General features: G+C 55.3%; 1 protein-coding gene across 2 annotated transcripts in view; it reads right to left on the reverse strand.

The window, feature by feature from the left end:
* Window positions 1-14,258, reverse strand: part of ATF6 (activating transcription factor 6) — a 90,534-nt gene that overhangs the window by 16,693 nt on the left and 59,583 nt on the right. For both annotated transcript variants that reach the window (XM_068164579.1, XM_068164578.1), the window contains exon 15: window positions 7,349-7,433. In XM_068164579.1, coding sequence (XP_068020680.1) covers window positions 7,349-7,433 — 85 coding nt within the window. The remainder of the gene's footprint in view (window positions 1-7,348; window positions 7,434-14,258) is intronic.

Consider the following 14,258-nt stretch of genomic DNA (forward strand, 5'->3'; position numbering starts at 1 on the left):
CCAGTGAGGCCCCAGAGGTCTGGAGCACAGCCCTGGGAGGAGAGGCTGAGGGAGCTGGGGTTGCTTAGCCTGCAGAAGAGGAGGCTCAGGGGAGACCTTCTTGCTCTCTACACCTCCCTGAAGGGAGGTTGGAGCCAGGTGGGGGTTGGTCTCTTCTCCCAGGCACCCAGCACCAGAACAAGAGGACACAGTCTCAAGCTGTGCCAGGGGAGGTTCAGGCTGGAGGTCAGGAGGAAGTTTTACACAGAGAGAGTCACTGCCCATTGGGATGTGCTGTCCAGGGAGGTGGTGGAGTCCCCATCCCTGGAGGTGTTCAAGAAAGGCTTGGATGAGGCACTTGGAGCCATGGTTGGGTTGATTAGATGGTGTTGGGTGTTGGGTTGGACTGGATGACCTTGAAGGTCTTTTCCAAGCTGGTTGATTCTGTGATTCATTCAGTGCTGGACTGGGAACTGTGCTCCTTGCTCCGAGGGGTGGGAATGGCATCTCCTGTCTGCCTGACCAGAGGCAGAGGAAGTTGGAGACTTTGTTTGTTCAAGCCCAAGACGTGGGAACTCTCAGAACATTGTCACTTGCTCTTGTTTTCATTTCCCTTCTCAGCCTGTGTGCCTTCTCTCTGCCTCATGGAGCTCTCCCAGGCAGCCTGCTGCCGGCCCTGGACATCGGCTCGCACCCGGCGCTCAGCTGAGAGCAGCTGCTTTGGAGCTGTGTGCAAGGAATCAGCCTGCTTGGTGGCAGCAGTTGCTCCAGTGTGGATCAAAAAGCCTTGCCACTAGATTGGTCATTGACTCTCTGAATCACCATGCCTATCATTTCAGAGCCCTTTGGCAGGCTCTTAGGTCAGATGAGAGATGCTCACAAGGAAGGCTGCTGGAAGTGGCTGGGATCAGCAGTTGGCCAACAGGACAGAGCACACAGAATCAGAGAGTCACAGGGCTGGAAGGGACCTCAAGGCTCAGCCAGTTCCAACCCCCTGCCATGGCCAGGGACACCTCACACCACAGCAGGTTGCTCACAGCCACCTCCAGCCTGGCTGCAAACACCTCCAGGCAGGAGGCTTCCACCACCTCCCTGGGCAGCCTGTGCCAGGCTCTCACCACCCTCCTGGGGGACAACTTCTTCCTCACAGCCAATCTCAATCTCCCCACTTCTAGTTTTGATCCATCCCCCCCTGTCTTATCCCTCCCTGACACCCTCACAAGTCCCTCCCCAGCTTTCTTGGAGCCCCCTGCAGATCCTGGAAGGCCACAATGAGGTCTCCTGGGAGCCTTCTCCTCTCCAGCCTGCACAACCCCAACTCCCTCACTCTGTGCTCACAGGAGAGCAGCTCCAGCCCTCTGCTCCTCCTCCTGGCCCTTCTCTGGACACCTTCCAGCCCCTCCAGAGCCTTCCTGGCACAGAGGCTCCAGCACTGGCCCCAGAGCTCCAGCTGTGGTCTCAGCAGAGTGGAGCAGAGGGGCAGAATCCCCTCCCTGGCCCTGCTGGCCACACTTCTCTTGCAGCCCAGAGAGCCAAGCAGAGCCTGGGCTGCAGCAAGTGCTCACTGCTGGCTCCTCTTGAGCTTCTCATCCCCCAGCACCCCCAAGGCCTTTTCTTCAGGGCTGCTCTCAAGCCAGTCCCTGCCCAGCCATGAGAGTGGCTTCTGTCCCCTATGCTGCCAGCCTGCACAGATGTTCTGCCTCCTGTGTGCTGCACGCAGAGGGCTACTGGTGGTGTGTGCCGCGCCGCAGAGCTGCAGGCGTCCTGCAGAGACAGCAGGCCTGTGCCTGGGGGAGGAAGAGTGGCTCAGCTATGCTGCAGCCTATAGATTATTTTGATGCAAAGATTGATGTTCTAACCCTCTGCATTTTTCACAGCAGTTAAGTAAATAGAAGGCTATTAGCAGCTGTTTCCATTTAAAGCCCCAGAACGGCACCGCCTCTGTGGCAGCTTGGAACTGGGGGGGTGAGCCAACAGGCCTCTGAATTACAATGAAAGCAAATTTAGGAATGAAATCTGCTGGAGCCTTAACTGCTCTCAAGTGCATAGTTAGATTGCTAAAATAATAGTTGCAATCCAGCATAACAAACAGGCCTTGCCTGAAAACAAATGCTGGAGCCCAAGTGGAAACTGCAGTCGGCTTCCATTCCCATGAGAAACTGCAAGCAGCTCTTCCTGGAGGCACTGCTCACCACAGGCACACCACTGGGGGCCCCACAACCACCCACAACCAGTGGGGCTGGGATTACCCAGCTCTGCTTCTGCCAGCTCTAAGGTCCTTTGGTAGCATCAGGTAGAATTGCTCTGCGTACCTGGGGCTGCTCAGTCTGGAGAGGAGAAGGCTGAGAGGGATCTGATCAATGTTTATCAATAGCTGAGGGCTGGGGGGCAGGAGGGAGGGGACAGGCTCTGCTCACTTGCTCCCTGGGATAGGACAAGGGGCAGTGGATGGAAACTCCAGCACAGGAGGTTCCAGCTCAGCATGAGGAGGAACTTCTGCACTGGGAGGGTCCCAGAGCCCTGGAGCAGGCTGCCCAGAGAGGTTGTGGAGTCTCCTTCCCTGGAGCTCCATCTGGATGTGTCCCTGTTCAACCTGCACTGGAGGATATGGCCCTGCTCTGGCAGGGGGGGTTGGACTGGAGGATCTCCTGAGGTCCCTTCCAGCCCCTAGCATCCTGTGAGCACTGTGTTTGTGCACAAACTCCGGGGGCTGTCATTGGGCAGCAGCAGGTCAAAACCTGGGCATGGCTGAGGCAGAGGCCAAGGAGAGCCTGTGCTGAGGGACAGCAGCCAGCAGGAAAATGGGAGAAGGGTAAAAGGTTGCAAGAGCATCTGGAAGGCACAATGGAGAAGCCGACAGCCAAGTACTGACTGAATGCAGCAGGGTGTCCTGACAAGCCTGACAAGGGGCTGGGGAATAGGTGGGGCAAAATGTAGAGGTGCTAAGAGGGTGAGGATTGCCATGCACCAAGGTGCAACCAGCTCCCAGGCTCTTCACAAGAAATCAATACTTAAACATGTTGAACAGATACAGAACCAACCAGGTTGGAAAAGACCTTTGAGATCATCCAGTCCAAGCCCTCACCCAGCACCATCCAATCAACTCAACCATGGCACTGAGTGCCTCAGCCAGGCTCCTCCTAAACACCTCCAGGGATGGGGACTCCACCACCTCCCTGGGCAGCACATCCCAGTGGCCAATTCCTCTTTCTTGGAAGAACTTTCTCCTCACCTCCAGCCTGAACCTCCCCTGGCACAGCTTGAGACTGTGTCCTCTTGTTCTGGTGCTGGTTGCAGACTCATGTGAGACAGTGACTGACAGAACTCTTTTTACTTCCCAACCTTTGTCCCTACCAGTTCTCTCTGAAGCTGATAGTGGAAAGTACTCAGACCAACTAAAGGCAGAGCCTCTAGCAGAGCTCAGAAGGCAAAGGGGGCTCCAAGAAAGCTGGGGAGGGACTTGTGAGGGTGTCAGGGAGGGATAGGACTGGGGGGGATGGAGCAGAACTAGAAATGGGGAGATTGAGATTGGCTGTGAGGAAGAAGTTGTTCCCCAGGAGGGTGGTGAGAGCCTGGCACAGGTTGCCCAGGGAGGTGGTGGAAGCCTCCTGCCTGGAGGTGTTTGCAGCCAGGCTGGAGGTGGCTGTGAGCAACCTGCTGTGGTGTGAGGTGTCCCTGGCCATGGCAGGGGGTTGGAGCTGGCTGAGCCTTGAGCTCCCTTCCAGCCCTGACAGAAAAGGCTGACAGTGCTGCAGGGAAGGGGCTGTCCAAATAGCTCAGAGGGCTCTGGACTGTAACCTGCTGCTGTTTGGAAACAGTGTCATGGGTAAAACTTCAGTGCACAGGCAAATGAAGATCCTGCAGAGGAAAGCAGGGGACGAAGTTCCAAACAAGTTTAGAAGCAAAGGCCACTTCACCTGGATTCCTTTAATCTCCTCTGCCAGGGCTGGGGCAGGAAAAGAATGGAAGGGCAAGGAAGTGGCAGTGGGAATTGTTTCCCCTCTTCCACGGAGACCTAGTTGAGGCAGGAGAGAAAAATGGGAGGGGAGAAGTTCTTCCCCTGAAAGTTCTGCCAATTCCTCCCAGGGAGAGCCATCCTCTTCCAGCCCCCAGAGCTCTGCAGGTGGGCAAAGAATTCAGGTGGGCTTAAAAGAAGAGCCAAGAGCTGGGAGGAAGCTTTGCTGTCAGCTAACTTCCAGATGCTAGCTCAGGATGTGCTCAGTCCCTGGGGAGGCAGAACAGGGTGGAGCAGCAATGCTCTCCAAGCAGATAAAAGGATTCTTCTCCAGGCTGGGAGATGGTCTCCTCTGGGTAATCCACTACTAACAAGGTTAAACATGAAGCCAGGGCACCCACTGCCTCCTGTACATCTTGCAAACTAATGCTCCTAATACCTGGCTGAGTGTGCTAGAGGAAGCAGGGCTTGAACCTCTGCTGGGAGCACAGGCTGAGGGAGCTGGGGCTGCTCAGTCTGGAGAAGGGAAGGCTCTGAGGGGACCTCATTGTGGCCTTCCAGGATCTGCAGGGGGCTGCAAGAAAGCTGGGGAGGGACTTGTGAGGGTGTCAGGGAGGGATAGGACTGGGGGGGATGGAGCAGAACTAGAAATGGGGAGATTGAGATTGGCTGTGAGGAAGAAGTTGTTCCCCAGGAGGGTGGTGAGAGCCTGGCACAGGCTGCCCAGGGAGGTGGTGGAAGCCTCCTGCCTGGAGGTGGATAGGATAGGATAGGATAGGATAGGATAGGATAGGATAGGATAGGATAGGATAGGATAGGATAGGATAGGATAGGATAGGATAGGATAGGATAGGATAGGATAGACCAGGTTGGAAGAGACCTGCAAGGTGTTTGCAGCCAGGCTGGATGTGGCTGTGAGCAACCTGCTGTGGTGTGAGGTGTCCCTGCCCATGGCAGGGGGGTTGGGACTGGCTGAGCCTTGAGCTCCCTTCCAGCCCTGCCAGCTCTGTGATTCTGTGCTGTTGTTTACTCAATGCTATCCTTGTTTCTCATCTGTTTCAACATCTCTGCCCAAATCCCTGGACACCTTCTGATTTCCTGGATTCTGCTGATGTTCTGCAGACAAATCCCCACCAGCTCCAGCCACTCTCAGTTCACAATGCTTCATTATTCATGCAGGCTAAGATTCCTCACTGGATTCTTGATGTGCATTTTCCACACCACACTTACTCCAACAACTCCAAAAGAAGTTGTTCCAAGTAGAAGAAGACTCAGGAAGATGGTCAGAAGGAAAGGCTTTGCAATGCAGCAAAGAGCCTTTGCTCTACAAGTGATGGAAGTGGTCAGGCAGGCTCAGCCAGCAAAGCATTTTTGTCATGGACATGAAAAGGGAGTTTCAGGCATGCAAGTGCCAAAAATAATGGTGATGCAGCTAATAAAAATCCCCCTCAGATAGCTGGCTGCAGATTATCACCCTGGGCTTACATGGGAAGATGGAGTTAAGCAAAATGCTGAAAGCCTGAATCAACTCCTCCTGATTTGCCTTGGTTTGTGGAAGTGCAGATCATGTTTTCAGCATGCTTCAGTGTGCACCTCCGGGCACAGCCACCCAGCAGGGAGAGCTTGCACTGCCAGAGGGGTCCAGATGGCTTTGTGACTGTGACAGCCACCCTGTCCCACCCTGCCACTCCCTCACCATAACAATTAGTGACAGATTTGATGCAGTTCTGCCTCCCACGTGGGACTGACCTGCAGCTCAGGACCATCTCAGCTGTGCCCCTGCTGCAAAGCTGTTTTCTCTGCTGCCCTGCAGCACTGGAACATGATGATTACTAATCCTGACCATGCAGTGCTGAGAGGTCCCACTCCTGCTGAGTGTTGTATAACACAGTGGTAAACAGCTGAAGAAAGCCAGGGAAGGCACTCAGCATCCTAGCAAAGCAGCAGGGCCAAGGAATTTGCCCTGCTAGGCAGGCGGAGGAGGAACAGAACGAGGGGAGGAGGAGGCGAAGCTCCACGCTCCAGGGGGGCTTGGTAGCCACTAAGGCAGAGGAGTCAGATCACATTCAAGTAACCTTTAACCAGCTTCAATCACTGGGACTGGGCAGCACCACCCCTGTCCTTGAAGGAGCTAGGAGGAGATGGTGCAGCACTGCTGACCCTGTCCCTTGAAGGAGCTAGGAGGAGATGGTGCAGCACTGCTGACCCTGCCCTTGAAGGAGCTAGGAGGAGATGGAGCAGCACTGCTGACCCTGCCCTTGAAGGAGCTAGGAGGAGATGGTGCAGGACTGCTGGCCCTGCCCTTGAAGGAGCTAGGAGGAGATGGTGCAGGACTGCTGGCCCTGTCCCTTGAAGGAGCTAGGAGGAGATGGTGCAGCACTGCTGACCCTGCCCTTGAAGGAGCTAGGAGGAGATGGTGCAGGACTGCTGGCCCTGCCCTTGAAGGAGCTAGGAGGAGATGGTGCAGGACTGCTGGCCCTGTCCCTTGAAGGAGCTAGGAGGAGATGGTGCAGCACTGCTGACCCTGCCCTTGAAGGAGCTAGGAGGAGATGGTGCAGCACTGCTGACCCTGCCCTTGAAGGAGCTAGGAGGAGATGGTGCAGCACTGCTGACCCTGCCCTTGAAGGAGCTAGGAGGAGATGGTGCAGGACTGCTGGCCCTGCCCTTGAAGGAGCTAGGAGGAGATGGTGCAGGACTGCTGGCCCTGTCCTTGAAGGAGCTAGGAGGAGATGGTGCAGCACTGCTGGCCCTGTCCTTGAAGGAGCTAGGAGGAGATGGTGCAGCACTGCTGGCCCTGTCCTTGAAGGAGCTAGGAGGAGATGGTGCAGCACTGCTGGCCCTGTCCTTGAAGGAGCTAGGAGGAGATGGTGCAGGACTGCTGACCCTGCCCTTGAAGGAGCTAGGAGGAGATGGTGCAGGACTGCTGACCCTGCCCTTGAAGGAGCTAGGAGGAGATGGTGCAGCACTGCTGACCCTGCCCTTGAAGGAGCTAGGAGGAGATGGTGCAGGACTGCTGGCCCTGTCCTTGAAGGAGCTAGGAGGAGATGGTGCAGGACTGCTGGCCCTGTCCTTGAAGGAGCTAGGAGGAGATGGTGCAGCACTGCTGGCCCTGCCCTTGAAGGAGCTAGGAGGAGATGATGCAGGACTGCTGACCCTGCCCTTGAAGGAGCTAGGAGGAGATGGTGCAGCACTGCTGGCCGAGTCATGCAGCCTCTCTTCACAGCCTCAGTGACCAAGCACTGGTGATTTGCCAGCACTGCAGTGGGGACTCTGGCAAGTGAGGCCCAGCACTGACCAGTCTGTCTGCTTTCTCAGAACCAGAACAAGAGACATTTAGTCTAACTCTGGGCTCCAGACACAAGCCAGGCACAGCTTTGGAAGAATACCCCCATGGCTCTCAGGCTTTGGACTCACCATTGATGTTTACAGCTGGCAGCACTATAGACATCTTTGGCCTTCTGGTCTTGTTGTGGGTAGTGGCTGGCAATAACAGGTGGTCCTGGAAAACAAGAGGGTGAAAGATGTGTTAAATCTGCTCTGAAAGCACAGAGCTGGGAAAATGCCTTCCAGCCCTCACAGGCATTCCACACCAAAGTATTTCTGACAGCTTAGCAAATTCAAACTGCTGAGGGAGTCTTCCAAAAGTCAGAGGGGTTGCTCATGCTGTGTGGAGTGTGAAGAGCCCTCCATCACATGCAGCAGAACAGGAAAAAGCCTGGATCAGATGGAAAGGGATGGAAAATGCCATCAGGCTCCGCTTCAACACTGTACTTGGTGCTATGACTAAAGGACTGTAACTTGCCTGCAGTGCTGTTTAACCATGTGGGGAAGGGCTCTGCTGAGCTGGAGCCTGTACTTGCAGTGCTCTCCTTTCCCTCTCTGCTCTGCCCTGCTAAGACCATACCTGGAACACAGCATCCAGTTCTGGGCTCCCCAGCTCAAGAGAGATCTGCTGGAGAGAGTCCAAAGGAGGGCTACCAGGATGCTTAGGGACTGAGCATCTCCCCTGTGAGGAGAGACTGAGAGCCCTGGGGCTGTTCAGTCTGGAGAGGAGAAGGCTGAGAGGGATCTGATCAATGGCTATCAATAGCTGAGGGCTGGGGGTCAGGAGGGAGGGGACAGGCTCTGCTCACTTGCTCCCTGGGATAGGACAAGGGGCAGTGGATGGAAACTCCAGCACAGGAGGTTCCAGCTCAGCATGAGGAGGAACTTCTGCACTGGGAGGGTCCCAGAGCCCTGGAGCAGGCTGCCCAGAGAGGTTGTGGAGTCTCCTTCCCTGGAGCCTTCCCAGCCCCCTCTGGATGTGTTCTGTGTGCCCTGTGCTGGGTTCTCTGCTCCTGCTCTGGCAGGGGGGGGGTTGGACTGGGTGATCTCTGGACGTCCCTTCCAGCCCCTACCATGCTCTGCTCCTGTGATCCTGATGCCAGGGTGACTGCATTTCCTCCACGTTCACATCCAAACACCACATTGCTGTGTCTGCAGTTCAGGGAACTGAGTTACACACAGTTAGGTGCTGGGCAGATGCAGATACTCTGCAGACACACTGCAGAGCTATCACTCTCTCTTCTTTTCCCCCCACCCCCCAAAACCCAAATGACTGACCATGAGAAGCAAACATTGCTGGGTTTGGATGACTGTAATTAAAACCATCTTGGTACCAGAGTTCTGAAACCACTCTGCTACAGCTCCCAGACTACAGCTGTAATTCCCATCTCATGTTTAACCACTGAGATGCAGGCAAGGCTCAGTCAGACAATGAACTGCACAGAGAAATCCTTCTGGAAGTCAGTGCTCACAGGGGAACAGGCCAAAGGTAAGAGGCATTAAAACTACATCTTGTCCCAATGTCCCTGCCATGATTTGATGACTATTTATAACATTGCTTAAAAAAGAATCACTGAATGTATCTGGGTAGAAGATCACAGGCTCAGAGGATGTCAGGGCTTGGAAGGGACCTCAGGAGATTGTCCAGTCCAACCCCTGCCAGAGCAGGACATAGAACCCAGCACAGGGCACACAGAACACATCCAGAGGGGGCTGGGAAGGCTCCAGAGAAGGAGACTCCACAACCTCTCTGGGCAGCCTGCTCCAGGGCTCTGGGACCCTCCCAGTGCAGAAGTTCCTCCTCATGCTGAGCTGGAACCTCCTGTGCTGGAGTTTCCATCCACTGCCCCTTGTCCTGTCCCAGGGAGCAAGTGAGCAGAGCCTGTCCCCTCCCTCCTGACCCCCAGCCCTCAGCTATTGATAGCCATTGATCAGATCCCTCTCAGTCTTCTCTCCAGACTACAAACCCCCAGGGCTCTCAGCCTCTCCTCCCCAGGCAGTGTTCCAGTCCCTTCATCACCCTTGTAGCCCTCCCTTGGACTCTCTCCAGCAGATCCCTGTCACAGGAACACATCCAGATGGGGCTGGGAAGGCTCCAGAGAAGGAGACTCCACAACCTCTCTGGGCAGCCTGCTCCAGGGCTCTGGGACCCTCCCAGTGCAGAAGTTCCTCCATGCTGAGCTGGAACCTCCTGGGCTGCAGCTTCCATACAGGATCAGAGCTTGAACTGGGCAGACCTCGAAGATCATCCAGTCCAACCTTTACCCAGTAGTAAAGAGCCAACACTAAACCATGTCCCTCAGTGCCACACACCTCTCAGCCAGGAAAGCACTTCCTAAGCAGACAAGAAACTTGGAGGTAGGAGCTTTGCAGAGGCAGATATGTACCAGGCTGTAAAGTGCAAACTGCTGCCAGGAGCTGCTGTGCAAAAAGATTGCTTGGAGGCTGGCTACTGCCCATCCCTGCCCCAAAGAGCCCCTTGAAAAGATCCAGCACCAAGGACATTTATGCATCTCCCTAACAGGCTTCACCTCTCATGTGCCAGAGAGGCCCTCTGGCAATCAGCTCCTAACTTGCAAACCCACATCCTACTCTGCAGGCAAAGGGAGCAGTGAGTGTGCTGCAGGGCACCAGCAGTGCTTTGCTGTTTAGCTGCTACCTACAACACTCTCAAGCCAAACAGGCCACAACTTTTGTTATAGAATCACAGAACTGCCAGGGTTGGAAGGGAGCTCAAGGCTCAGCCAGTTCCAACCCCCTGCCATGGCCAGGGACACCTCACACCACAGCAGGTTGCTCACAGCCACATCCAGCCTGGCTGCAAACACCTCCAGGCAGGAGGCTTCCACCACCTCCCTGGGCAGCCTGTGCCAGGCTCTCACCACCCACAAGGGGAAGAACTTCTTCCTAACATCCAAGCTGAATCTCCCCACTTCTAGTTTTGCTCCATCCCCCCCAGTCCTATCCCTCCCTGACACCCTCACAAGTCCCTCCCCAGCTTTCTTGGAGCCCCCTGCAGATCCTGCAAGGCCACAATGAGGTCTCCTGGGAGCCTTCTCCTCTCCAGCCTGCACAACCCCAACTCCCTCAGTCTGTGCTCACAGCAGAGCAGCTCCAGCCCTCTGCTCCTCCTCCTGGCCCTTCTCTGGACACCTTCCAGCCCCTCCAGATCCTTCCTGGCACAGAGGCTCCAGAGCTGGCCCCAGAGCTCCAGCTGTGGTCTCAGCAGAGTGGAGCAGAGGGGCAGAATCCCCTCCCTGGCCCTGCTGGCCACACTTCTCTTGCTGCAGCCCAGGCTCTGCTTGGCTCCCTGCTGGCTCCTCTTGAGCTTCTCATCCCCCAGCACCCCCAGGTCCTTCTCCTCAGGGCTGTTCATTTGAAGGCAATACCTAGTATGCATATGCAGCACCAGTGCCTGCAGGGATTAGTGATCAGGTAGAAGTAAGACATTTAGAAACATTGTTGGGTTGTGTCTCCAACCTGTAAAAATATTTCCTGCTCTGGAGTGTGCTGAACTGCACCTCAGAGGGGGTGGGGGTGGGGGTGGTGGTGCTATGACTCATCCCTAATTTTAAACCCTAGGCAAACAAATCTGAAATCAAAGTGCAGTTGGTGATACTAACACATGCTCTAGAGCTGAAGGTGAACACCAGCACATCTCACAAGGCAGCACTTGGCCCTTGAGCATGAGAGGCAAGCAGAGGCTGAATATATCACTGCCATTCCCCAAGAGCAGATGGCCTTGGCTGGGGCCAGGAGCTGCACTTAGATGACAACTGAAACAGAAGATGCAGGCCTGAGCCTGCCTGCTGGCAGGGTGACTGGAAAAAGAGCAGCCTGGAAAGACAATATCCCAACAAGAGCTCAGCTTTACCATTCTCACTTTCCCTTTGATCACCTCCACAGATCAGTGCTGTTGAAGCCAGATGACATGGACAGATAGAGAGCTACAGATAACTACAACTCCAGCCACCGGTGCCAGGACCTTCATTTCATAAGCTGGGGTCCAGAAACACATTTCTGCCTGGGGATAAGATCTGTTGCTTGTTAAAATGCTGATTAATGATCACATTCATGAAGCCCTTGCCACCAAGAACTGTCCAGGGCACTACAAAACCAGAACAGAATCAACCAGAGCTGCAAGCATCTAGAAATTAGCTGCCCCTCTTGAAGCAAATCCCTCCCTCAGTCTTCTCCCTCTGATGGCTATGCTGAGGTGGCCTCAAAACCACATGGAACACCAATGAAGATTTTAAGGCTCCTGACATAAGATCAGCATTGCCAGGGCCCTAACAAGGATTAAGCTTTGGAACCTGGGGCACTGAGTGCCATGGTTTGGTTGATTAGATGGTGTTGGGTGATAGGTTGGACTGGATGACCTCCAAGGTCTTTTCCACTCCACTCCACTCCACTCCACTCCACTCCCCTCCACTCCACTCCACTCCACTCCACTCCCCTCCCCTCCCCTCCCCTCCCCTCCACTCCACTCCACTCCACCCTATCCTGTTCTCCTCTATTCTATTCTCCCTTCCCTTCCCTTCCCTTCCCTTCCCTTCCCTTCCCTTCCCTTCCCTTCCCTTCCCTTCCCTTCCCTTCCCTTCCCTTCCCTTCCCTTCCCTTCCCTTCCCCTCCCCTGTATCCCTTCCACTCCCCTGTATCTGAGTGCCACCTGGTTTGCTCCTGACAGTCCCTGCCACCTAGAAGCACAAAATCTTGCAGGCATCTTAGCTATGATTTTAACTCCCCCCCCCCCAGGAGTTTGTAACAAAAGGCAAACACCACTGGGTGCTTCCATGACACACAGACACTGAACAGAGAGGGGGAAATGCCACTCAGGGCTCTTTTAAAAGCCACCAAGCACAGCTGTCAGAGTTTCCTCAGCCTGACTCCTCACTGCTGGGTTTGCCTCTTTCAATGCTTGCCCCCCTGGCAAGGCTGCAGCCAGGCACAGAGGCTGCCCCGGGGAGCAGTGTGCCCCCTGCCCATGGGCAACCTCTGCAGCTCCTCCTCCATTCCTGTGTGTCTGACACAAAGCAGCAGTATCAGTATCAGTAAGGTTGGAAGAGACCTCAAAGATCATCAAGTCCAACCTGGCACCACAGACCTCATGACTAGAGCAGGGAAGACAAGGAAGTGATCATAGAATCACAGAATCAATAAGGTTGGAAAAGACCTCAGAGATCATCAAGTCCAACCTGTCACCACAGACCTCATGACTAAACCATGGCTCCAAGTGCCACATCCAATCCCCTCTTGAACACCTCCAGGGATCATGACTCCACCACCTCCCTGGGCAGCACATCCCAATGGCTAAGGACTCTTTCTGGGAGGAACTTTCTCCTCACCTTCAGCCTAAACCTCCCCTGGCACAGCTTGAGACTGTGTCCTCTTGTTCTGGTGCTGGGTGCCTGGGAGAAGAGACCAACCCCCACCTGGCTCCAACCTCCCTGCAGGAAGTTGGACAGAGCAAGAAGGTCTCCCCTGAGCCTCCTCTTCTCCAGGCTATCAACCCCAGCTCCCTCAGCCTCTCCTCACAGGGCTGTGCTCCCACAAGCAGTGCAGAGGAGCTCCACTCTCCAGCAGAGATCCAGCTCTGAGGCACTAAGGACAATCTCTCCAGCAAACAAGTGACATTTGTTGCTGTGCAGGAACTCAAGCTCCAAGGAGGCTGGATTAACATGCCACAGAGAGGCCTTCATGTGCTGCTCTTGTAACTTGCCCTGGTGAGGAGGTCTGATCTGCACTACTGCCTTGGAGAGCAGCTATGGGCTAGACCGCTGCCCCAGGCAGCTGGCAGAGCAGGGTGGGCAAACAGGGCCAGGCGCCTTGGCATGCCAAAGGGCAGTCTGTCCAGGCAGCTTCAGGCTTCTGACAGTAAACAAACAGTGTAGCTGGGCATTTTTTCATCTCTGTTTATGACTAAGAGGTCTCCCAGGGAATTGTGGCTCAATCTTTCCCAGCCTGAATCTTCACGCCGGGCGTCGGGGGCCGCGCTACAACCGCTGCTGATACAGGCTGAGAAGCTTCCCACCCCCTGCTCAAGTGCTGGCAGCTCCCCCAAGCTGTTGGGGGTACCATTTCTCTTCCATGGCAATACTTCTGGTAGTGCTCAACACATCCTGACAGCTTAAAACCTCCTCTGTGAACTATCTGCCCACAGGCAGGGATGCCAGGAGGAGGCAGACAGAAAGCGAGCAGAGTTATCATGGTGACAAACTGCAGCACATCCCAGCAGTGCCCTGCAAAGCTCTGTGCTGCTGCACATCTTCAGGGATCAATCACAGAATCAACCAGGTGGGAAGAGACCCCCAAGATCATCCAGGCCAACCTATCCCCCAGCCCTGTCCAGTCAACCAGACCATGGCACCAAGTGCCTCAGCCAGGCTGCTCTTAAGCACCTCCAGGGATGGGGACTCCACCTCCCTGGGCAGCACATCCCAGTGGCCAATCTCTCTTGCTGGGAAGAACTTTCTCCTCACCTCCAGCCTAAACCTCCCCTGGCACAGCTTGAGACTGTGTCCTCCTGTTCTGGTGCTGGGTGCCTGGGAGAAGAGACCAACCCCCAGCTGGCTACAACCTCCCTTCAGGGAGTTGGAGAGAGCAAGAAGGTCTCCCCTGAGCCTCCTCTTCTCCAGGCTAAGCAACCCCAGCTCCCTCAGCCTCTCCTCACAGGGCTGTGCTCCAGACCCCTCCCCAGCTTTCTTGCCCTTCTCTGGACACCTTCCAGCAGCTCAACCTCTTTCCTAACCTGAGGAGCCCAGAACTGGACACAGGACTCAAGGTGTGGCCTGAGCAGTGCTGAGCACAGGGCAGGATGAGCTCCCTGCTCCTGCTGGCCACACTCTCCCTGCTGCAGGCCAGGCTGCCCTTGGCCCTCTTGGCCCCCTGGGCACACTGCTGGCTCCTGTTCAGCTGCTGTCAATCAGCACCCCCAAGTCCCTTTCTGCCTGGCTGCTCCCCAGCCACTCTGTGCTCAGCCTACAGAGCTGCTTGGGCTTGT

The sequence above is a fragment of the Melanerpes formicivorus genome, unplaced genomic scaffold (assembly GCF_026170545.1).
Source record: "Melanerpes formicivorus ecotype bairdi unplaced genomic scaffold, bMelFor1.0.p_v2 SCAF_81, whole genome shotgun sequence".
NCBI classification, from domain to species: domain Eukaryota; kingdom Metazoa; phylum Chordata; class Aves; order Piciformes; family Picidae; genus Melanerpes; species Melanerpes formicivorus.